The sequence below is a fragment of the Pongo abelii genome, chromosome 2, assembly GCF_028885655.2.
Source record: "Pongo abelii isolate AG06213 chromosome 2, NHGRI_mPonAbe1-v2.0_pri, whole genome shotgun sequence".
Taxonomy (NCBI): Eukaryota; Metazoa; Chordata; class Mammalia; order Primates; family Hominidae; genus Pongo; species Pongo abelii.
Genome location: NC_085928.1, coordinates 86907143 through 86933671, shown reverse-complemented (window position 1 = coordinate 86933671; position 26529 = coordinate 86907143). Strand labels below are relative to the sequence as shown.

The 26529-nt window shown below is 41.2% G+C and overlaps 1 protein-coding gene across 2 annotated transcripts in view; it reads right to left on the bottom strand.

Moving 5' to 3' along the window:
* Positions 1 to 360: 360 nt before the first annotated feature.
* The window catches only part of SUCLG2 (succinate-CoA ligase GDP-forming subunit beta), a 293134-nt gene continuing 266965 nt past the window's right edge, over positions 361 to 26529 (bottom strand). The window contains exons 10-11 of one of the 2 annotated variants that reach the window (XM_024244937.3): positions 26341 to 26461; positions 361 to 1498 (exon numbers count right to left, since the gene is read on the bottom strand). In XM_024244937.3, the coding sequence (XP_024100705.3) occupies positions 1383 to 1498; positions 26341 to 26461 (237 nt within the window). In that variant the 3' untranslated portion in view covers positions 361 to 1382. Of the gene's footprint in view, positions 1499 to 11690; positions 11950 to 26340; positions 26462 to 26529 lie in introns of those variants that run through there. The other variant, XM_063722010.1, reaches the window with a different exon arrangement.

Sequence of the window (26529 nt, the reverse complement as noted above, 5' to 3'; positions counted from 1 at the left end):
GGTCTGCTACATATTTATACACTTAAAGGAAAATTAATGGTGGCAACTGAGCCTCACTTAATGGAAGGAGTTTATACTGGAGTATCTCCCTTTGCGTTACGCAAAATGACATCACAGTTTAACCTGTCAGACATCTGAGATACATTCCTGGGGTTCTGGTTTGTGTATAACTTTTATGGATTCAATAATCTCCTAACACAGAAATGGGTATCTGATAAAATTGAGTGGAACTGGAATAATCCTGGAATGACCCAAATTATCAAATTTTAGAGACATACCTAAGACACTAAGACTAGTGTCTTTGTAAAAAAAAATTGTTCGAGGAATAAAATTGACTAAAATGAGAAATACACACAGATCTTACAGCTTACAAAACATAATTTTATTTAAATTTGTATAGATGAAAATCTACCAAAATTTAAACAAAAATTTTATCCAAATCCTTTCCCACAACAAAATTGGATATCATGGGAAAAAAAAAACACATTCAAATAAGGTTCCCATCTTTCTACCATAAACTGGTAGATCCTGGGAGGATGAGGAGTAAGAGACAAACGAGGAGAGAAGATACTGATACTCAACACAATTTGATCTTCAGTGTTGTCTCATCTTGAAATGTCTTAACAACAGAGATTTCCATAAGAATCAGGATTCATTTTTGACACAAAAATGGAAGCTTCCACTCCCAAAATCACAAATAAGGCTTCTGGTTTTCTTTTTAATGTGAGGTAAACAGTATATTCAATATTAAGGCAAATGGTAAAAACACATGGATGGTATATTAATGCAGACATTCCATTATTAAATATATTTTGGAATACTCATGGATTTTTCAAACATGTTAGAATTAGAAACCTGTAAAATCTGCAGTAGTGTGTAACAGCTACTTGCTTGAATGTCTTAGCAGTGCATTTTTAGTAGCTAATATGTTCAGTGTAATCTTGTGCCTTTTTAGTAATTAATATATTAAATACAATCTTGTCTGAGTTTTTAAATGGTCTGTTTTTCTTTTTCATTATGTAGGATTAGATGCCCACCAAAATTCTTGTAAATGAAGCAGGACCTGATTTCAAATTCTGTCTATACACACAATATTTGGCCACACAGACTGCTCCCCAAAGTCTGCAAAACACTGCCTACTGGGCAGGCTTACAGTGACAGAGAAGTATGAGAACACAAGATATTATTTTTATAAAGACTAAAATCAGATTTAGGCTGTCTAGATATCTTATTCCAGAAAACACAGATTTAAGATTTTTCAGTGATTCTTGCCTTCCCCCGGCTTTTCCTCCCCAATGAGATAACCATTTGTTTCATGATGATGAACCATCCCTTTTTATGGAAAAATGGCTTTCTTTCTCCATCGGATCAGGACAAAGACATCACTTCTTGGCCACACTGGCCACAGCCTTCTTGGCTGCATCCTCTAGGTCAATGGCTGAAGTAATGGGGAGTCCACTGTTGTTGAGTATCTTCTGGGCCTCTTGGACGTTGGTTCCTAGAAGGGGGACAGGAAACAATCACTGAATGAAACTAGAGTTGGCGCCTTATGAAGTTTGCACAAGGACACACAAGACTCACCTGTCTACAGCTTTTCACTAGGAAATGAATTAAATATAGGTTCTTATCAAGGTCGCTGGCAGAAAAGATTATGTGATGAAATTTATCTCAAGCTGTGGTCCAGCTAGAAAAGAAGATGAAAGCAAGGGCTTGCAAGAGGGAAATGAACATGTTTTACTGATGGAAGCTGAGATGTCTGCTGATAATCACAGCCATGTGGATCTAATACGGTTTTGGCCCATACCAGAAATCACCTGTCTTAAAGCCCTCTTGGACGTCATCAGGGGTTTGGGCTACAACCTGATTTGAGAAAGGAAGTTCCGAGAATCTGCCCAGCTATGCCCACAAATCCACTGCTTTGGAGAGTCTGGCAGCAGCCAGCATGTCCATTTCTGCCTTCTCCTCACTCTATAAAATGAAATGGGCCGAGCCCTTCAAAATGGGGACAGTGGCCTCTGATGGCAATCTCTTGACTGCTCCTGGTGGATCTGGAGTATCTTCCGGCCAAGCCACCTTATTCAAAGGTGTGCTTGGGGACTATTTAACATGAGAACTGCTTTTCTGCCCTTTTAGAGTGAATAACTCCTCTAGGAGAAATGTAATAGAATTTAAGTGTCTAATGAAATATCTCATCCTACATCATTTCATGTGCTTTTATCTAGTTGGCAAGACAGAGCCTATTTATAAACAAAGACCTTGAAATATAGGCCTTGGAGAACTTGCCTTACCACAAAGAGTGCAAATAAAAAGAGGCACTGGGTCAGCACATTTCATATAAAGAGGCAAATGCTGGGTTAAACAGAAATGGGTGGATTGAAAAGATGATGCAGCACTGATTCTCCTGGGATCCTAGGTCTACCCAAGCAGCAGTGAAGACGGCCGCTTGGCACTGTGTCTTCACCTTAAGGCTCACCTACTCCTGTTTTTACAGAGGAAGCTGGTGAAAGTCCTCTCTGGAAGGTGAAAGCATAAAATGTGGGAAGTTGCTACCTAAAATCCCCATGCTGGCTCTGCCATGTACTTGTTATGTAGTTTTGGGTAAATCATTTAACTTCTTTGAGCCTTAACTTTTGTTTCCATACAGAGCACTATCATCCTCATAATCTTCCCCAGAACTAATATCATTAAGTGCTATGTATGCCAGGTGCAGTGCTAAGTAACTTACACACTGCATATGAAATCTTTACAAAAACTATGAGTAGTCCTATTGTTCCTATTTTACAGATAAGGCAACTGAGGTACAGAGAAGTTAAATAACTTTTCCATGGTCACACAGGCGGTAAGTGGCAGAGATGGGACTTGAACTGTTCTCTGTAATTATAAATGCTGCATGTTCTAAAGATATGCTAGTCTGCTTCTCTACTTGTAAAATGAGGACAGTATAGCTGATGGTATAGATTGTGATGAGAAGCAAATGAAATGAGTGTGAAAGCATTTTTGTAAATGGTGCAGTATCTGTGGTGGGCCTGGCTGGCTTTGCACCACAGACTCCTGCTCCTCTTCTGCAGTAGAGTGCTATTGCTGGAAAGCAGCTGCCCAGCCAGAAACTACATTTCCCAGGCCTCCCTGCATCTCGAAGGGGACATGTGACTGAGTTCAGGCCAAAGGAATGTCACATGGCCATGACAATCTTCAGAGGGACTCTTCATACTCGGTTTTCCTTGTCTGGTTTCTGGAGTGTTCCTAGCTGGGGTAGCCCTGGAAGTCACCTTTTTGGTTTTGGTTGTGTTTTGTCTTGTTTTTTGTTTTTGAGATAGGCTCTCGCTGTGTCACCCAAGATAGAGTGCAGTGGTGTGATCTCAGCTCACTGCAGCCTCAACCTCGGGTGCCCAAGTGGTCCTTCCACCTCAGCCTCCCAAGTAGCTGAGACTAAAGGCACACACCACCACGCCCAGCTATTTTTTTGTAGAGATGGGGTTTTTCCACATTGCCCAGGCTGGTCCTGAACTCCTAGGCTCAAGGAATCCATCTGCCGTGGCCTCCCAAAGTGCTGGGATTATAGGCATGAGCCCTTGCACCCAGCCAAATCACTTTTTGAAGATGGCAATGACTCCTTCAGCCTGGATACTTTAATAACTCTCTGGAGCCAAGCATCTTACCCACTCACCCTCTTAGACCTTATGGGAATGAGAAAGACCCTTCTATAATGTTAAGACTGAAATTTCTGCATTTTTCTGTTGTTACAGGAGCTAGCATTATTTTGACTAACATACGACTTTGTAAATGCTGTGGAAGGCAGCTTCTAAAGTGGTTTTCAAAGATCAATCACTCTTGCCTCTTGGTAGTCACATCTTTGTAGAATCCGTCCCCCTTGAGTATAATCTGGACCCAGAGCCTTGCTTCTAATAGATAAGAACACGGCAAAAGTGATGGAATGTCACTTCTGAGACTAGGTTACAAAAGCCTGTGGCTTCAGTCTTGCTCTCTTTAACTCTTTGCTCACTCTGATGAAGCAAACTACCCTGCTATGAGCTGCCCTCTAGAAAGACTCACCTGGCAAGGAACTGAGGGCAACCTCTGGCCAATGGCTGATGAGGAACTGAGGCTCTGGGTCTAATAGCCAAGGAGGAAGTGCATCTGGCCAAGAACCATATAAGGGATCTTGGAAGCAAATTCTTCCCTAGTCAAGCCTTGAGATCACTACAGGCGGGCTGACACTGTGACTGCAGCCTTGTGAGAGAACCTGAGTGAGAGGATCCACCTAAGCCACACCCAGATTCCTGACCACAGAAACCATGAGATAATAACTGTTCTTTTTGTTAAGCTGCTAAATTTTGGGGTAATTTGTTAAGTGCTGATAGGTAAGTAACACAGGTGTAAAAATTTATTATTTCATTAATACAACCTGTGTGCACTTTGATTCATTTGACTGTGGCAGGTGTTAGATAGCAGGCTAAGGAATTTAGACACTAATCAAAGCATGGCTTTCATGGAGTAATGACAGAGTGTGAAGCAAAAGCCCTGATGGACACAGGAGCAAATCAGTCTTTGGACCAGAAGGTAAATGACAGTTACATGTGTAAATTTTGTTTTAGACAGAGTCTTGCTCTGTCACCCAGGCTGGAGTGCAGCGCCGTGATCTCGGCTCACTGCAACCTTCGCCTCCCTGGTTCAAGCAATTCTCCTGCCTCAGCCTCCTGAGTAGCTGGGATTAGAGGCAGTGGCCATCTCTCCCAACCAATTTTTGTATTTGTAGTAGAGATAGGGTCTCACCATGTTGGCCAGGCTGATCTTAAACTCCTGACCTCAAGTGATCCACCTGCCTCGGCCTCCCAAAGTCTGGGATTAGAGGCGTGAGCCACTGGGCCCCATGTGTAAATTTCTATCTCCTCCCACAGAGACATGGACTAGGCCCTTCTTCCTCTTCCTTTCTTCTTTTGAGCACCTTCTAATCTCAACACAGCTCTAAGACCTCCAGAAAGGTGCAGGAGTGGCGCTCCTGATGTCTTCCTCCATTTCAGATCCTGCTCTTTCTGGAGACTAGTTTTTTATCATGGTTCCCACTTATTCAGATAACTTCTTATTCAGTTTTACCTGAGTTCCTTTGCATGTGTATGGATGAAATGAGCTCTTGATCTTCTTAATTTTTCGAGATAACTTTAATGAGTTGTGCTTCCTTGCAACCAAGTAATCTAAATAATTTAGTTCCTTAATTAATATCCTCTTTTGCACCCAACTTAGCACCAATATTCCCAAGGGAAAATAAATGATTTGGAAATTCATGAGCACCCAGATGTGCTGGGCCACTGCCCTTGCTGGGCTCTCCACCCAGAGCTCTGTTGGGCTGACACCTCTCTCCACTGGGCTGACACCCATTCATTCACAAGGCATCTGTTAAATGGCATTTCTTTGGGGATATCTTTCTAATCACCACCTCCCTGTGCCCCATCTAAAGCAGGGGCTGGTACAATGAACTTCCAGAGTACTTTGTATTTCTAAAATCTTACCATGGATGAAGTCTTATTGGGATGACTTACTGATGCTTCCCTCGTCCCCTCCAAACATCCACTTTCCTTTGTCAGGCTTGCTTACCGGATACCTCCCAATATTTGTTAGCTAGCAGTATGTGCTGACCGACGGGGTAACTCCAGATGGATTCCCACATACAAAGTGTGCTTGACGAGAAGAGGAGTGGGCGGGTACTTTTTGATAGATCTCCTTGCTGTCCTAACAACCCTTTCCTATAGGGTTGAAATAGATATCCCAAACTGCTCAAGGTGCAATCAGGAGGGATTTTTTTTTTTTTTTTTTGGAGTCCTCTCAGGGTTACCCAGGGGTTTTGGGAGTGGCTCCTTTTGCTGGGAAGGGCCCAGGAAGAGCTGGCTGTGCTCACTGCCCTGAGTGAGGACTCCAAGACTCCAAGCTGTTACCACTCCTCCCAACCTGTAGCAGCTTCAGGTGCCCCAGACAAGTGAGGCCTTGCTCGAGGCTAACACTGGTGGACAGGGCCAGGGGAAGAAAGGGGACGGGGCAGCTCCTGAAAAAACCACGAGCCTTCTCTCCTCCCAGCTGCTCCTTCAGTGCCGCGTGAAAACGCCTAATTGCTTCATAATTCTAGGATCCACAAAAGTGAATTTTAATTATACTTGCAGTTACACTTTAATTACCGCCTTAATTATTAAGCATATGCTAGGCATGCTCAGAACTAAGCAGTTTTTGAAGGGATTCTCATATTCAAATACGAAGCTCATCTGTGATGAGAAATGGGTCATATGTAGAGCCATCGTGAGCAGGTAGAAACTTGTTACAGAAGGGGAAAGGGGGATAGCAAGAGAGAGAGAGAGACAAATGAAGAGAGAGACAAGAGACAGAGTCATGAGGAACGCTCAAAAAGGAAAAGACATAAGAAAAAAGACAGGTAGAGAGTAAGAGAAAGTAAAGAAAAAAAATGAGTTTGCCAAGTGCCTTCCACATCAGCCCCTACCCTGATGCTGGCACCATCTCTTTGCAGCATTCAACCTGGTTTCTCCTTGATGGCATAGCTCTACTGCCCACTGACCCTGTCCTGGTCATTAATTACCACTTGCTTCCTCCTTCCTGTTGAGGGAACAACTAGAAGGGGAGGTGGGGACACGCAGGGAAGAGAGATTAAAAGGAAACCAGCTGGGCATGGTGGCCTGGACTACTCAGGAGGCTGAGGTCAGAGGACTGCTTGAGCACAGAAAGTCAATGCTGCAGTGAGCTGTGATTGCACCACTGCACTCCAGCCTGGGCAACAGAGTGAGAACCTGTCTCTATTTTTAAAATAAATATAAATAAAATAAAATAACATAACATAAAATAAAATAAAATAAAATAAAACAGCAGATAGTGGAAACAGGTTATTGAAAAAGAAAAGGAAGAAAAGAATTAGAGGAAGCCTTGGAAATGATTGTGAGTTTGTGCGTTCCTTTTTTGTAAAATTATATTATTTGAGTATTTAAGGTTATTTTCTTCTTAATTCACCAAGTGTCTGACATCTATTCCCCAACCCTCTCCCTGCCTTTACTTCTAAATAGAAATTATCATAGCTGCTTTAAACTCTGACATGGAATTAAGTGTTCTAAAGAGTGTTTATGCCTGTGCACAGAATTACAAAGGAAATTGATCTCCTTTCCACATTTAAATGGTGCTACTGACATGTTCTAATATTTATTAAATGCTACATTGCTTTTTAATGAGCCTTCAGGACAACACTTTTAATAACCACCTGTACAGATAACTGATCAACTCATGCTGGTGGAACCTCAGGTACTTCTTAATATCTGCTTGTTGAGAGCCACTCAGCTAAATAGTTATCTACCCACGGCAGGCCTTAAAAATGGAAAATCAAAGGGGAATGAGTTTAAAATGAAATCTTGCTCTACTACTAGGGGATATTATAAATAATAACTATTATTAAAATGTTAAAAATTCGTGACCTCCTTGGCATGTTACCAGTGACTTTCTGCCACTGGGTGGAGTAAGAGAGCTGTAAACAAAGATGCAAGGTTAATTTATCAAAATTTCTTCTTCGCTTTTATTACACACAAGAGAAAATACAGGTAGTGGGCACATGGTACAGGATTTTGTTCGCAAGGTGCAGAGGCCTCCTGCCTTTTATCATAAGGCTGTGAAGAAAATCATTTTCCAGTCTGGAAATATGTAGAAACTGTAATTTAAAAGTTATTATTTTAATAGGAATTCAGTTTTTTAAAAAAGAATACAGTAGTTAGCACTTATTGAATACATATTAGGTGCAACAAATGTTTGTTGGATACATGAGTTAAGGGGTTCACAAATATCATGAAACTTAATCCTCAGAGCAACCCTGCAGTCGAAATCATTTTAATCCCCATTTTACAGAAGAGGCAACTTAAACACTGGGAGGCTTAGGAACTGGCCCGACATCCCCAGCAAGTCAGAGGCTGAACCAGGACTTGAACCCAGGTTCATCTGAGGGCAAAGCCACATAACCACGCAGCTGGCCTTTAAGTGCTAAAAGGAATTTACTAGAGGAAAATGAGGCCCCGAGATGTCAGACAATTTGCTTGGATCAGACAACCAGTTAACCCTGACAGGTCTGATTCTTGGCCTAGTGCTCTGAGTCAGGGCTGGCCAGTTCTAGTTTTTGGGCAAAATCGAGCCAGCTGCCTCTTTTTGTATCACCTGCAAGTTAAGAATAAGGTTTACATTTTTAAATAGCTGGGAGGAAAAAATCACAGGAACATTTTATGATACATGAAAGTTACATGAAATTCAAATTCCGGCATCCATAAATAACTTTTTTGTGGAACACAGCCAAACTGATTTGCTTCATCAGTGACTGCTTGTGCTCTGCAATGGGAGGAGTCAGTCGCTGTGGCACAGACACTATGGCCCGAAAGCCTAAAGTATTTCAGCCCCTCTGCTGGAAGTAACTGAGTTTTTTCTCCCCACTGGGAGAGGGGAATTCAGTGGAAACCAGCCAAATTCTCTAAAGCAGCAAATTCCTCCTCAAAGGTCCACTGCTCCTGTACCCTTGCACCTCCTTCCTTAGTCTCCTTTCAAGTGGCAATTAGATAGAGGAGGTCCATTTTCTTGGTGACCTGTAAATTTAGATAACTTTTCATGTCTCTTTTGCCTTGTTATTTTATGTCAGAAACAGAATAATTCATTGAGAATCAGAGGCAAAACTTCTGCTATGTCAGCAGCTCTTACTTGTTTGAGATGATATGTGCCAAATACCTAGCACCATGCTTGGCAGCCAACAGCATTGGCCATCCATGTGGCCTCAGTCGAGATACCGACAAGGGTTTAGATGATAATAAGGATAGCTAACATTTACTGAGCCAAGGACTATTGCAAATTATTTAAAAACTCATCTGCTCCTTAAGCAACCTTATAGAGGCCCTATTTTTATTTCCGTTTTGCAGAGGAAGAAGCTGAGATTTTAAACCCGGTTCTGTTCCCAAGTAGCTGAACAACCTAGGGAAGTTACTGCAGCTTTGAGGCTTTAGATTTCTCCTTGAATGTGAATCATATCTAAATGCTTTGTACCCCTAACATTTTATGAAGATTAAAGATGACATAAGATATTCTGTGTGGCTGTATTGTATCCACACCTAATTTCCTCGATGATTTCTTCTCGCACAGTAAGAAGAAATCAACACTCGGGGTGTGAATGTGATAGTTATTCGGGCCATCACAGTAGGAGCCCCCAGCTCCAGTGGCAGGAAGCCAATGACTAGGTTCTTCTCTACGTGGTTTCAAAGAATGGTGTGTATGTGCTATGATCATGCAAGCAAGGTTTAGGATCAAGTCTGACATATCCACTGAGAGCTGATGCTACGTGCTTATGCTTTCAATTACGTTAACCCTTGAAAAAAAGGAACATAGATACTAAACCAAAGTTAAAGGAGCCTTAATATTAAACTAGAATGGAATGAACCCTCTGGCAAGCAAGAACACCTTACACTTCTGTGCTCACCTGCCATCATCTGCTAGGGATAAGACAATTCTTTTAAAGAAGGGATGTTTTATACACCCAAACATCTGCATGTGAATTTACCTTTCATGCTTTCCTTGAATCTTCCTCCTAGCTTTCAAGCCACGCATACTCTAATTTATGGATGATTTAAGAAATTTTCAAAGGTAATTTTAACAGTGTGAGACTTTTGTCGAAAATGCTGACTTTGGTCCACCATTACTGCCTAAGACAGAATCACACTCATCACTGCGTCAGTGAGTGTGATTCTGTCCTTATGTGGGGAAATGACTGAGTGGACCTCATTGCTAATATTTTCCTTGGGAAGAAGTCAGATTCTCAGAGCTTAATATTGCCTGCCAAATTCTTACTTGATTCTCATGAAACATTTCAGAGCTTAGGGGAAGGGAGATTTAGACACAGATAACATGAGGATTTTCCAGAATTCTAGGTCTTGCTGCTGGCCTCTTCTCTACACTAGCGAACTGCAAGCTATAGCTCATGGGCCAAATCTGTTCCACTATCTGTTTTTGTTAAAAAAAGATTACTGTGGCACAGCCATGTCCATTCCTCTACCTATTGTCTATTGCTGCTTCAACACTACAAGGGCAGAGCTGAGTAATCACAATAGGGAATATACAGTCACAAAGCCTAAAATCCTGCCCTTTACAGAAAAAGTTTGCAGACCTTTGCTCTATACAATCCAAATTTCTGGCCTTATGGCTAAAGGGTCAGGTAAAGACAAGAATCATCTTCATCTGGTGTTTCCCAGCTTGCAGTCCCTACTTCCAACTTGATATAGTGGTGAACAGCTATATATCTAGGAGAGAAAAAGCCCGCCTATGGTCTCTTTGAATTGACAATGGCAAATACTGGCTCAAATTTCCACTCTCTCCACCCCTTCCCACATGTGTGGTTGGAAAGATCATAGAACTCTTTTTCCACTGAGCTGGGATATAGCCTCAGAATCTTTCTTGGCACAGCACTGCTCAGGCAGCCACTGCCAATAAAGAGAAGGTGGCATGAGATGAAAGCTGTCTTCCCTCATCTAAAACATTTCTCATCAAGTCTTTCCCCATAGGTAGTTCTGCCTCAGGACAGCCTCAAGGTGGTGCTCTCTGGAAGAGTCTTAGTGGGACACACTTAGCCTTTATAAGACACTACAGACTGAATCACCCGTAAGTCTCCTCTTGATAGCAATGTGCTCGCTCCCTCTCTTTTTGATGGCTCATCAAATATGACTTTCAAGTGGAAATTGAGTCAGGAAGAAATGAACTGACTAGTCACTCAGAAGATATCCGAGAGCACGCAGTGGTGTTCTGACATTATAAGGCAGCACTCAGGATATGTCAGTCCTGGTACCTGCCCAGTTTTAAAACCTCTCCTTATAAAAATGGCCACACCCACAGCTGCTGCTCAGGGAAGCAACTTCAGGCTCTTATTCCTGAAGGTATGACCACTGCCTAGAGTGGGGCAGCTACCTGACCAAAGGCAGCCCACTCCTGGGGCAGATAAGACCTATGATGTGCACTGGGGGATGTTTCCTTCCATGCAGAGGGACAGTCATTAGTGTAACCCCTATCACTGGCTCCATCTGGGAGTGATGATGGTGCAGGGAGCTGACTGAATATTCAAATGGAGAAAGTTGGCATGGGTAGTCCCGCCCCTTCCTCTGGCCTTCCTTTTAGGGATATGCCACTCAGAGTGAGTCCAGGTCATCCTCCGCTCCTTGGGTTCCACCCTGGGATGGAAGGTACACTGAAGTCTAGTAGTGCCTGTGACTGGGTTTACAAAGCTGCCTAATTCTGGGGCTCAGAGTAAGGAAGCTCACTGTTGGTCACACAATAAGGTGCATCCTCCAACTACTTCTTTTTTCTTTGGTGATGAAGATATTTTTGTTTCCTCAGTCTATTTTATTTCTCACTAGGATCAGAACCCAGGTGGAAAAGGATCTCTTGGGCCTCTTCAAAGACCCTAACCCCACGGCTTGGCTGGATGGGCTGTGAACAATGGGAGCAGTGGCTATTTGGTAAGCTAATTAGGTTGGCTACTTACGGGATCTGGATTTTTAGGGAACACCGTGGGATCAGGATGGCCTTCCTGAGAGGCCAGAAGGTCTCAGAGGGACCAAGAAAAAACACAAAGGAGTGAGAAAGTCAGTTCTGTGGACCATACTCTGAGAATCACTATAGTAAAAGCAGTAACAGACACTTTATTTATTTATTTATTTGAGACGCAGTCTCACTTTGTCACCCAGACTGGAGTGCAGTGGCGCGATCTCGGCTCACTGCAAGCTCCGCCTCCCAGGTTCACGCCATTCTCCTGCCTCAGCCTCCCAAGTAGCTGGGACTACAGGCACCCACCACCATGCCTGGTTAATTTTTTTTTTTTTTTTGTATTTTTAGTAGAGACAGGGTTTCACCGTGTTAGCCAGGATGGTCTCGATCTCCGACCTCGTGATCCGCCTGGAAAACAGACACTTTAATATGATAACTATCCAAAAGTCTTGTACACTTCATCAACAAACTCAGATTACTATACTCAAGCAGCCCCACTGAGTCAACATCTACTGTATTAGTCTGTTTTCACGCTGCTAATAAAGACATACCCAACACTGGGTAATTTATAAAGGAAAGGGGTTTAACTGACTCACAGTTCCACATGGCTGAGGAGGCCTCACAATCGTGGTGGAAGAGCAAGGGACGTCTTACATGGTGGCAGGCAAGAAAGGGCATGTGTAGGGGAATTCCCCTTTGTAAAACTATCAGATCTTGTGAGGCTTATTCACTATCAGGAGAACAGCATGAGAAAAACCCACCGCCATGATTGAATTATCTCCCACAGGGTGCTGCCCACAACACGTGGGGATTATTACAATTCAAGATGAGATTTGGGTGGGGACACAGAGGCAAGCCATATCATTTACAGTATCATTCTTGGAACAGCTCAGTTTTCCCAAGCTCTGTGTTGCAGCCATAATTCCCTGGAGACCTTCTCAAGAAAAAGTCCAAGGATATTTTGACTCTGCTGGTGTACCCCCCATCCTTTGACATTAAGACTCCCAAACAGTTGTAGCCTGTGTTGTTCTCTGTGCTTGCCTCTCTCTTTGTGTCTCTTTCTTCTTCCACTCTCTGCCACTCTCCTTTCTCTCTCCTTCCCTGAGACTGTCTGCCTCACATGCTTAGATCTGCACAATACGGACTTGATAGAAATAATAATCACAAAGGAAAAATGAAAATGGCAGACACTCCAGTCAGCAAAGCCTAATATGAACATTAAAACATACCGATGGATTAAATCTTCTTAGAAGTGTAAATGCAGCATAATTGATCCCAATAAAAGTAATAAAAGGAAAATAACTGACAAAGCTACAATGAAAAAAAATTGATCAAGGAAGTCAGTGAGTGCATCAGTATTGGTGTATTTCTGATTAAAATGTTGATGTCAGACTGTTTTCAGGGTCAAAGTGATCAGAGACCCTCAGATTTTAAGAGTCAACTCTTCTCCTGTTCTTAAAGGGGGACAGGTCTCTATCAGCAAATTATATTATTGTTTGTCACTGGAAATAACTAGAAATGAACGCACACTATGATTGACCCATTCTTTCTGGGGATGCTTTCTGTGCCTGAGTTGTCACAGAGGCCCACAACTTATTAGTTATTCATACATTTCGAGAAAAGCTAGTTACCCTGCCTTAAATTTTTCCCAAAAGATTTAAAGGAGTGCATCTTTTATTTTCATACTCTGCTTAGTATTCCAGAAGAATTAAATGATTTTTATAATATGCAGATGATATTCATGCTGAAATATGCAAAATACCACATTCAAGATTATTTTCCTTAATAGTCTCTGCTGATTTCATTAGAGGTCTATCTGAAATACTAAGAAGAAGATTTGACATTTCTAAATTTGTTAGATGATCAGATTTGAACATTTTAAGTAAATGTACTTCCAAGGTTTATGCCTGTGGTTTTTTAATTAGTTAATTAGTATATTAGTAAATACCATGTGCATGCAGGTCAATGAGCTTTAGGTATTAAGGAGGATCAAGAGAGATGTAAAAAAAATACGTCAGTTACTAGATGGCTGGGAAAATAAAATGGAAAAAATTGACAATATAAGACAATACCTATAAAATGGTAACAAGTGTTACCTGCTAATAGGACCTGCTTCTATCTTAGTAAAAGTAGCCATCAGGGGATCCCAGACAGCCACCAGACTGGTTGGCTGAATCTTCAGAAATACTGATAACTTCACAATGTCCACTATATCATGAAGGAATTGAATGTGATAGCTCAGGATGAGATCAAAGAGGGCACTGTCTTCCAAACTTATGCAAAGAAAAATACACATAGTGACCCTTCTTAGCCACTACCCTCTTTCCCTCTTTCCACTATTATAGCTCCTCTCTTATGATAAGAACCTGGGATCTTTATCAAGAGAGAAAAAGCAAGAGAGCTTTGAACATTTCTGGAGTCCCAGCTGGTGTCCTTTTCTTCTTCTTGTGGGAATTGGCATCATGTGTGATAAACATCCTCGGATAGATACAGGGTCTCACACTCAACATGAAACTACCAGGGATACTCACTAATATTCATATATGTGATTTCTGTGAATGGAGCAGCCCCATAGCAAGACAAGACCTATCCCAACATTGTATTGGCCATGCCTAATAAACTGAAAATGAAGCATTCTGTTGTAACTGTACTCTTGGCACTGATCATAGGTGAAACAATGCAGAAATTTGAAGAAGGTATTATCCATAAACGGCACTAAATGCAAATCAAGCCAATGCTTTTTAGACTAAGGAAATGCAGACTCCTAATAACGTGTCCCTTAAAGTCAGTGCCTAGTGTAGCTCTGCTCACTCTCATTGGCATAACCCACTTTTATGCTTATTCAACATGGACTATTATAGTTATAGTAGATTTAGAGATGTGAGTTAGCAAAGAAGTAGTATAAAAGGAGAATTTCCAAGTTGAATCTGGAGGATAGGTAAGATTTGAATCACTGCAAAGGAAGAAGGGAGGAGTGAGTAGAGGATCAGAAGTCAGTCATCAAGTCAAGTCATCATCCATAACTGAGAGTTGGTATTGGGGTCGTAACAGTGGTAAAAACTGAAGCCCAGGACCTGGGTATATCAGAAGGCTGTCCTGGAGAGAGTAATGGCTTTGCAGCAGTATGTTATGGCCAAAAGAACAGAGTGGGAAAACTGAGTAGGTACAGAGTCAATGACATTAGGCAGAACCAAAAACCCAAGCAGAATTGCCACAGATATAAAGTGGTATGGAGGCAAGAGCAGAGAGAAAAGGAGATGAGAGAACAAGGGGAATCTAAGGAATTTAAATCTGTGAACCAGAAGAATGATGGCATAGTTGATGGACTTGGGAAAGTCAGAAAGGGAACTCAATAGAGAGCGTGGGAGAGGATCAGAGATGAAGCTGCAACACTGGATAGAGTGCATGTGGAGAAAGACGTGTGAATACAGGGGACCATCCAAGGAGAGATGTGACAGACAAATGGAGAAGTTATGATCATTTTAAAGGCCCTTCATAAACCACATGCAGAACTGTGGTTTTCAAAGATAGCTCAGTGAAAATGAAAAACCAACCAAAACCAAAAATATCTTGTCACAAATAGTGGTTCTCAGTACTTCCAGTGGAGAAAAAGTTGCCAACTACAGGGACCTTTGGGAAATGTCTTTTATCTTCCAACTAAATTTTTCATTTGCTTTCCTCTATGTCAAAACATAAATTCTTATTCTCTCACAATTTTCTCTACATTTAGTTGTAGTTTATCCAACCTTAGAGTATGATTTGGTTCCTTCTGTCTTTTTTTTTTTTTTTTTCTAAACAGAGCAAGTCTTCATTTGTCTACAAGGACAAAGAAAGATAAAGTGGTACAAAGAGATGGAAACATTTTGGACACTTTTAGTGGTAGTTTCTATTTGACCTGACATTACACTATACTCTGTTTTGATGGATGAATTTCTCAAGGTTCTTTACTCATATCAATATTAAAATTGGCTCAGACTCCCAGAACACACACCATTGTCTAGCTAGGCAGAGTGAGGTGAAAAGGGGTTTCCATCATCCCAGTAGCTATTACAAAGCCAAGTGACACTAAAAATGAGATGTGATGGAAAAATGTTACCAGAGACTGAATTACAATGGTACATAATTTTTATTGCTAATATTTATTAAGTACTTTCTAAGTTTCAGGCACGCTGCCACATGTTTATCACAGTCTGAAGAACTGTGAGGTTTCAGTGACCCAGATAACAGACATTTCAAAACCCAATGGCACATTTTGTTACTACTATCTATTTCCTGTGAATAAAGTAAGTGGCCTTCTTGTTTGTTTGGTGACCATTCAGAAGATCCAGGATCCTTGCCATAAGTCTCTCTAATATGCAGCCCACATTTTAAAGATTCTGTTGCCCACCCACAATGTATTATATCCTGATGAGAAAAGTTTTAATCAATCAAATCAGGCTTGACGTAGTGGGATTTTGTGGACAAATCTTTGTTCGCAGCTGTATAATAATTACAAGCTGTTTTACCAGTGGATAAGGAAAGGATTATTCTCCTCTTTGAAAATGGTAACTTTATAATTACATGTATTTACTTGCCTTATCAGAACAGAACTCACCAACTGAGACGGAGGATTACTTTTATTCAAAAGACTCTTGGGTGAAATGAACAGCTACATATTTGGGGGAAATTCAGCCTCTGTAACCAATTGTTTCTGGTGTGAATAAAGAATAAATTATCTGAAATGAGGGTTGTTTTTTTTTTTTCCTTTTTGAAACATATACAAAACTTGGCACAAAAATTGCCTAGACAGTTAACTTGGCCCAACCCATGAAACTGTTGAGAAATGTACATTTATTGACAGCTCTATACAGTCAGTGTACAGAGCGTTTTGGCCAAACACAGTATACAAAATGTTTTGAGCGGTTTTGTAGTTCTTTATCAGAATCCACCAGCATCTTATAATAATTTTTTAAGAATTCCTTTTATTACTGTCCCATTTAAATCTGCAGCAAACCTCTATGTCTCAGATATGTCTGAAGAGGAATATGCTTGTTTCTCAGGGGTTCATTATGATTCCAAGTTGAACTCTTAATATATTAATAATAAACCTCGAGATAATTTGTAGACTGGATACCGTTTCTCTTAGCCAAATCTTCTCAATTTTATTTTCCACCCAATACCAAAAGGTTTGTTTCAGCAACAAAAGGTTTGTTTCAGAAAAACATTTTGTTTTTCTTTTGCCAAATGTCTTTAAAAACAATGATCCAACCCCCTTCATTCTTACCAATCTCTCTAACATTCCCTAAACTCTCTCTGAAGTTGTTGTGAACATAAACATATTCTGTGTCTTTCACTTTCTTGACTAGGCACTGTACCTCCTCTGGATGGACACTTTCTTATCCTTGATTCTGAAATACTGATAAATTGGAGCCACAAATAGAAGAGTACAAATCGTGTCCTTCTTAGCATGGACTCGGTATGCTAAGAAGGACACAATTTGCACTACTATTTGCTACATGATGGTATGTGATCCTTTGGTCTGCTGGAGGAAAGAAAGAAACCTATGGGTATTAAATAGTTTAGAGGCAGCCATAGAGTTTTCAGCTGTGTCCCACATGCTTCGTGGCTATTCATTCTTCAAGTCTTCAGTTATGCTAGGTTCTAAGACCAAGAGATAAGAGGAGTAATAATGCCTTCACCTCCTATCAAAAAGGCAGCCTCAGTAGATTGACTCTGGGCTGAGTAGCTTTGAAAACATTTTCATTCAGAATATTAGAGCCCAAGATTTGCTGCTAACACCTAGAATACATGGAGAACAGGGGCCCTTAGCTGAGTGGTGGAATTGTTCTGGGCAGAGTGAATGCAGATCCCCAGCAGAGCCAAGGTCCAGTTCTGTGTCTGATGATGTCCCCTGGCCTCTTTGCACTTTTCTGGATTTAGGCATTCTCTCCGGTGCTCGTTTCCAACGTGTGTTCTGTACGGAGCTAATTTTCCATCTTCTATTCTTTACTCAAGCCCTGTCCCCTTGCAAGGCAAGACGGACCTGTTTCTCACCTCCACCCACAGCCTGTCCGAGGTCGTTCTGTTGCGGCTGTCATTGGAGATGTGGCTCTTGGAGGAGGGTCTGATGTTTTTGTCACTGCATGCCCCTGTCCTTCTGTATGTCTGAGTCTCATTGTCCTTTCTCTTCCTACTCTCCAGGTCTCCATTTTCTACATGTCCTGTTCATCACTTTGCTCTCTGACTCACCAGTGACCACTCACCTCTTCATCTCCTTCCTCCTTCACTGTCCCCTGTGGACATGTCCTTACTGGGACCAGTTTCACTTCACAGTGACATCTTTCACCTTTCCTGCCTTATCACTCGCATCCTGTCCCCCTTTTCCCTGCAGAACCCCCTTCCTCCTTCCTCCTGGTGTTCAATTCATCATCATCAGCTTAAACCAAGTAAGACATTGAGGGAATCCCACACTGCCGTCAAGCCTCAAATCTGCTCCATTGTCTAAAAAATACTTCTTAATGCTTAAACTTTACCACATGTAAACATTAGACAAAGGCTCACAGGACCTAATCAAAATATTAGTTAAGCTAGCTTTCTTAGATCTAATATATCAATTTCCAGGTAAATAATCTACTATATTTGGCCCTTTGGGTTTTCATTTTACCCCTAGGATAATGTGAGTAATTGAAATTTATCCCATGTTAGACATCCACTGCCTTACCTTAGAGAAAACGTCCTAATACACTTCACGCGGGGGCAGAGGGGTGCTCCTTAAGGTAAAAACCACTTTCATAGTAATAGTGGTAGTAATAATAACAATAAGAGAAGACTATATTGGCATTTCTACCGATAGGTTAAAAGTAATGGTAGGCAAAACTGCTGGCATGTTATCATGGAATCAAGGCAGTGGCAACATACTGTGCTAGTAGTCGTTGTACTTTTTTTTTTGAGATGGGGTCTTGCTAAGTTGCCCAGGCTGGAGTATAGTGGCATGATCATAGCTTGCTGCAGCCTTGAACTCCTGGGCTCAAACAATCCTCCTGCCTCAGTCTCCTGTTTAGCTGGGACTAGAGGCATGCACCACTACACCTGAGAGATCATTGTACTTTTTACTACCACATACTCACAGTAAAAAACAAAAAAAAAAAATTGGGGAGGGCAGCCAAGATGGCCGAATAGGAACAGCTCTGGGCTACAGCTCCCAGCGTGAGCGACGCAGAAGATGGGTGATTTCTGCATTTCCATCTGAGGTACTGGGTTCATCTCACTAGGGAGCGTCAGACAGTGGGCGCAGGACAGTGGGTGCAGCGCACTGTGCGCCAGCTGAAGCAGGGCGAGGCAATGCCTCACTCGGGAAGTGCAAGGGGTCAGGGAGTTCCCTTTCCTAGTCAAAGAAAGGGGTGACAAACGGCACTTGAAAAATTGGGTCACTCCCACCCTACCACTGCGCTTTTCCGACGGGCTTAAAAAACGGCGCACCAGGAGATTACATCCCGCACCTGGCTGGGAGGGTCCTCCGCCCACGGAGTCTCGCTGATTGCTAGCACAGCAGTCGGAGATCAAACTGCAAGGCGGCAGCGAGCCTGGGGGAGGGGCGCCTGCCATTGCCCAGGCTTGCTTAGGTAAACAAAGCGGCCGGGAAGCTCCAAATGGGTGGAGCCCACCACAGCTCAAGGAGGCTGGACTACCTCTGTAGGCTCCACCTCTGGGGGCAGGGCACAGACAAACAAAAAGACAGCAGTAACCTCTGCAGACTTAAATGTCCCTGTCTGACAGCTTTGAAGAGAGCACTGGTTCTCCCAGCACGCAGCTGGAGATCTAAGAACGGGCAGACTGCCTCCTCAAGTGGGTCCCTGACCCCTGACCCCCGAGCAGCCTAACTGGGAGGCACCCCCGAGTAGGGGCAGACTGACACCTCACACGGCCGGGTACTCCTCTGACACAAAACTTCCAGAGGAACGATCAGACAACAGCATTCACGGTTCACGAAAATCCACTGTTCTGCAGCCACCGCTGCTGATACACAGGCAAACAGGGTCTGGAGTGGACCTCTAGCAAACTCCAACAGACCTGAGCTGAGGGTCCTGTCTGTTAGAAGGAAAACTAACAGAAAGGACATCCACACCAAAAACCCATCTGTACATCACTATCATCAAAGACCAAAAGTAGATAAAACCACAAAGATGGGGAAAAAACAGAGCAGAAAAACTGGAAACTCTAAAAAGCAGAGTGCCTCTCCTCCTCCAAAGGAACGCAGCTCCTCACCAGCAATGGAACAAAGCTGGACGGAGAATGACTTTGACGAGTTGAGAGAAGAAGCCTTCAGACGATCAAACTACTCCGAGCCACAGGAAGAAATTCAAACCAAAGGCAAAGAAGTTAAAAACTTTGAAAAAAATTTAGATGAATGTATAACTAGAATAACCAATACAGAGAAGTGCTTAAAGGAGCTGATGGAGCTGAAAGGCTCGAGAACTACGTGAAGAATGCAGAAGCCTCAGAAGCCAATGTGATCAACTTGAAGAAAGGGTATCAGTGATGGAAGATGAAATGAATGAAATGAAGCAAGAAGGGAAGTTTAGAGAAAAAAGAATAAAAAGAAACAAACAAAGCCTCCAAGAAATATGGGACTATGTGAAAAGACCAAATCTACGTCTGATGGGTGTACCTGAAAGTGATGGGGAGAATGGAACCAAGTTGGAAAACACTCTGCAGGATATTATCCAGGAGAACTTCCCCAATCTAGCAAGGCAGGCCAACATTCAGATTCAGGAAATACAGAGGACGCCACAAAGATACTCCTCGAGAAGAGCAACTCCAAGACACATAATTGTCAGATTCACCAAAGTTGAAACGAAGAAAAAATGTTAAGGGCAGCCAGAGAGAAAGGTTGGGTTACCCACAAAGGGAAGCCCATCAGACTAACAGCGGCTCTCTCGGCAGAAACTCTACAAGCCAGCAGAGAGTGGGGGCCAATATTCAACATTCTTAAAGAAAAGAATTTTCAACCCAGAATTTCATATCCTGCCAAACTAAGCTTCATAAGTGAAGGAGAAATAAAACCCTTTACAGACGAGCAAATGCTGAGAGATTCTGTCACCACCAGGCCTGCCCTAAAAGAGCTCCTGAAGGAAGCACTAAACATGGAAAGGAACAACCGGTACCAGCCGCTGCAAAATCATGCCAAAATGTAAAGACCATCGAGACTAGGAAGAGACTGCATCAACTAATGAGCAAAATAACCAGCTAACATCATAATGACAGGATCAAATTCACACATAACAATATTAACTTTAAATGTAAATGGACTAAATGCTCCAATTAAAAGACACAGACTGGCAAATCGGATAAAGAGTCACAACCCATCAGTGTGCTGTATTCAGGAAACTCATCTCACGTGCAGAGAAACACATAGGCTCAAAATAAAAGGATGGAGGAAGATCTACCAAGCAAATGGAAAACAAAAAAAGACAGGGGTTGCAATCCTAGTCTCTGATAAAACAGACTTTAAACCAACAAAGACAAAAAGCGACAGAGAAGGCCATTACATAATGGTAAAGGGATCAATTCAACAAGAGCTAACTGTCCTAAATATATATGCACCCAATACAGGAGCATCCAGATTCATAAAGCAAGTCCTGAGTGACATACAAAGAGACTTAGACTTCCACAGAATAATAATGGGAGACTTTAACACCCCACTGTCAACATCAGACAGATCAACGAGACAGAAAGTTAACAAGGATAGCCAGGAATTGAACTCAGCTCTGCAGCAAGTGGACCTAATAGACATCTACAGAACTCTCCACCCCAAATCAAGAGAATATACATTTTTTTCAGCACCACACCACACCTATTCCAAAATTGACCACATACTTGGAAGTAAAGCTCTCCTCAGCAAATGTAAAAGAACAGAAATTATAACAAACTGTCTCTCAGACCACAGTGCAATCAAACTAGAACTCAGGATTAAGAAACTCACTCAAAACCACTCAACTACATGGAAACTGAACAACCTGCTCCTGAATGACTACTGGGTACATAACGAAATGAAGGCAGAAATAAAGATGTTCTTTGAAACCAACGAGAACCAAGACACAACATACCAGAATCTCTGGGACACATTCAAAGCAGTGTGTAGAGGGAAATTTATAGCACTAAATGCCCACAAGAGAAAGCAGGAAAGATCCAAAATTGACACCCTAACATCACAATTAAAAGAACTAGAAAAGCAAGAGCAAACACATTCAAAAGCTAGCAGAAGACAAGAAAGAACTAAAATCAGAGCAGAACTGAAGGAAATAGAGACACAAAAACCCCTTCAAAAAATTAATGAATCCAGGAGCTAGTTTTTTGAAAGGATCAACAAAATTGATAGACCGCTAGCAAGACTAATAAAGAAAAAAAGAGAGAAGAATCAAATAGACGCAATAAAAAATGATAAAGGGGATATCACCACCGATCCCACAGAAATACAAACTACCATCAGAGAAAACTACAAACACCTCTATGCAAATAAACTAGAAAATCTGGAAGAAATGGAAAAATTCCTCGACATATACACCCTTCCAAGACTAAACCAGGAAGAAGATGAATCTCTGAATAGACCAATAACACGCTCTGAAATTGTGGCAATAATCAATAGCTTATCAACCAAAAAGAGTCCAGGACCAGATGGATTCACAGCCGAATTCTACCAGAGGTACAAGGAGGAACTGGTACCATTCCTACTGAAACTATTCCAATGAATAAAAAACGAGGGAATCCTCCCTAACTCATTTTATGAGACCAGCATCATCCTGATACCAAAGCCGGGCAGAGACACAACCAAAAGAGAGAATTTTAGACCAATATCCTTGATGAACATTGATGCAAAAATCCTCAATAAAATACTGACAAACTGAATCCAGCAGCACATCAAAAAGCTTATCCACCATGATCAAGTGGGCTTCATCCCTGGGATGCAAGGCTGGTTGAATATACACAAATCAATAAATGTAATCCAGCATACAAACAGAACCAAAGACAAAAACCACATGCTTATCTCAATAGATGCAGAAAAGGCCTTTGACAAAATTCAACAACTCTTCATGCTAAAAACTCTCAATAAATTAGGTATTGATGGGACACATCTCAAAATAATAAGAGCTATCTATGACAAACTCACAGCCAATATCATACTGAATGTGCAAAAACTGGAAGCATTCCCTTTGAAAACTGGCACAAGACAGGGATGCCCTCTCTCATCACTCCTATTCAACATAGTGTTGGAAGTTCTGGCCGGGGCAATCAGGCAGGAGAAGGAAATAAAGGGTATTCAATTAGGAAAAGAGGAAGTCAAATTGTCCCTGTTTGCAGATGACATGATTGTATATCTAGAAAACCCCATTGTCTCAGCCCAAAATCTCCTTAAGCTGATAAGCAACTTCAGCAAAGTCTCAGGATACAAAATCAATGTACAAAAATCACAAGCATTCTTATACACCAATGACAGACAAACAGAGAGCCAAATCATGAGTGAACTCCCATTCACAATTGCTTCAAAGAGAATAAAAAACCTAGGAATCCAACTTACAAGGGACGTGAAGGACCTCTTCAAGGAGAACTATAAACCACTGCTCAATGAAATAAAAGAGGATACAAACAAATGGAAGAACATTCCATGCTCATGGATAGGAAGAATCAATATCGTGAAAATGGCCATACTGCCCAAGGTAATTTATAGATTCAATGCCATCCCCATCAAGCTACCAATGACTTTCTTCACAGAATTGGAAAAAACTACTTTAAAGTTCATATGGAACCAAAAAAGAGCCCGCATCACCAAGTCAATCCTAAGCCAAAAGAACAAAGCTGGAGGCATCACGCTACCTCACTTCAAACTATACTACAAGGCTACAGTAACCAAAACAGCATGGTACTGGTACCAAAACAGAAATATAGATCAATGGAACAGAACAGAGCCCTCAGAAATGACGCCACATATCTACAACTATCTGATCTTTGACAAACCTGAGAAAAACAAGCAATGGGGAAAGGATTCCCTATTTAATAAATGGTGCTGGGAAAACTGGCTAGCCATATGTAGAAAGCTGAAACTGGATCCCTTCCTTACACCTTATACAAAAATTAATTCAAGATGGATTAAAGACTTAAATGTTAGACCTAAAACCATAAAAACCCTAGAAGAAAACCTAGGCATTACCATTCAGGACATAGGCATGGGCAGGACTTCATGTCTAAAACACAAAAGCAATGGCAACAAAAGCCAAAATTGACAAATGGGATCTAATTAAACTCAAGAGCTTCTGCACAGCAAAAGAAACTACCATCAGAGTGAACAAGCAACCTACAAAATGGGAGAAAATTTTCGCAACCTACTCATATGACAAAGGGCTAATATCCAGAATCTACAATGAACTCAAACAAATTTACAAGAAAAAAAAACCAACCCCATCAAAAAGTGGGCAAAGGATATGAACAGACACTTCTCAAAAGAAGACATTTATGCAGCCAAAAAACACATGAAAAAATGCTCACCATCACTGGCCATCAGAGAAATGCAAATCAAAACCACAATGAGATACCATCTCACACCAGTTAGAATGGCAATCATTAAAAAGTCAGGAAACAACAGGTCCTGGAGAGGATGTGGAAAAATAGGAACACTTTTACACTGTTGGTGGGACTGTAAACTAGTTCAACCATTGTGGAAGTCAGTGTGGTGATTCCTCAGGGATCTAGAACTAGAAATACCATTTGACCCAGCCATCCCATTACTGGATATATATCCAAAGGACTATAAATCATGCTGCTATAAAAACACATATGTTTTAAAACATGTATGTTTATTGTGGCACTATTCACAATAGCAAAGACTTGGAACCAACCCAAATGTCCAACAATGATAGACTGGATTAAGAAAATGTGGCACATATACACCATGGAATACTATGCAGCCATAAAAAATGATGAGTTCATGTCCTTTGTAGGGACATGGATGAAATTGGAAATCATCATTCTCAGTAAACTATCGCAAGGACAAAAAACCGAACACTGCATGTTCTCACTCATAGGTGGGAAGTGAACAATGAGAACACATGGACACAGGAAGGGGAACATCACACTCTGGGGACTGTTGTGGGGTGGGGGGAGGGAGGAGGGACAGCATTAGGAGATATACCTAATGCTAAATGACGAGTTAATGGGTGCAGCACACCAGCATGGCACATGTATACATATGTAACTAACCTGCACATTGTGCACATGTACCCTAAAATTTAAAGTATATTAATAATAAAAGAAAAAAAAAAGAAAAAAAATTATTTCATTAAACCTCAACCCTTGAGTACACATCTTTTTGATACTCTTTGTGACCAAATGATAAACACACATAAAGCACTTCTGCAGCATCCTGAACTGTTCTGAAGAAAAGTGTTTGTGCAATTGTCTGGGTATCACGCTAAACTGCTCACTTTTCCATGAAATGCTGTTTCTTTCTTGGAATAAAACTGACACACTATAGTTGCTCAGACTTGGTTAGCTGGCAGACATTTTCTTAAATATGAGTGAAGTGAGTCTGTCCCATCAAGGAAAACAACTTAACCATTTTGTGCCTGATAAAATTTGTACTATAAAGTGAAATTCAAATTCTAGACAATGTGCACCTGCCCTGTGAACTTGACAGCTTCCTACTAAAAAGCTTTTCTAATATGATGGTGGTAATATTAACAAATGTGATTTTTTTTATATTGTACATTGAAATGAGACAACCTTTGGAAGATCTGCATAATCACAAATTTTCTGGATAATCAATGAATGATTTTGAACCATGCATGGATAAAACTCACTTAATGTGTAAGACAGACCAATGGGTTTTAATGGAATATGAAAAGTTCATCGAGATAGTTTCAGATTCCACATGGACACTAATTTTCAATAAACTATTACCTATAGATTTTTAGTGTAGTACCAAAGAATATTCAGAACTATATGAAAAGAGCATTAAAACTCCCCCTGGCTAGGTGTGGTAGCTTAAGCCTATAATCCCAACATTTTGGGTGGCTGAGGCAGGAGGATCACTTGAAGCCAGGAGTTCAAGACCAGCCTGGGCAGCAAACAAACAAACAAACAAACGGACAAAACTACTCCCATTTTGAAAAATACATATGTCTGTGAGGCCAGATTTTCTTCATATACTTCAACCAAAACATAACATTTTATGCAGAAACAGACACGCTAAATGTGAAAAGTATTTACAAACCTGTAAAACAATGTCATTATTCTTACTAAAAATTTTTTAAAATAGTTATTTTTATAAAATATATAATACATATGATATATAAAATATACCATAAAATATACAAAATTATTTTTTAAGAATTATTTTTTAAATTCCAAGTAATTTCAGTTATCAAATTAATTTATCAATTAAATCAATTAATAAACATTGACAAATATAAGCCAAAAAACCAAAGCTTTTTGGGATCCTCAATTATGATGCATGATTCTCAGACAAACATTTCTCAGAGTGTTTTTCCCCAAACACTAATCTCATAAAATGATTCATAAATAAAAGGGCTTTCACTCTGGGGTAAGTTTGGGAAATCTGGAGAATAATAACACCTGCCATACTTGGAGAGCTACAACCCACGTTAGTTTGTTAGAGGCCCAGGGAAGTCCTGCTGTACTGCGTTTGTTTCATCTTATACAATCCAGTGTTTCCTTCTGTTATCTCAGGAGGTTTGTGAATCCAGAACATGCTGGTCACTTGACCTTGGAGAAGGGGTACTGGCACAGCGGAAATCTACCATGACTCACCTTCAAGCCGGACCACCAGGGGCACCTTGAGTTCTAGCTCCCGGCAGGCTTTGGTGATCCCATTGGCAATGATGGCACAGTTGACGATACCACCAAATATATTGACAAGGATGGCTTCAACCTGAAATCAAAAATAAAAAGTTACCAATCAAAATGCTGATCGCCAACAGTCTCAAAAATAACTGGTTA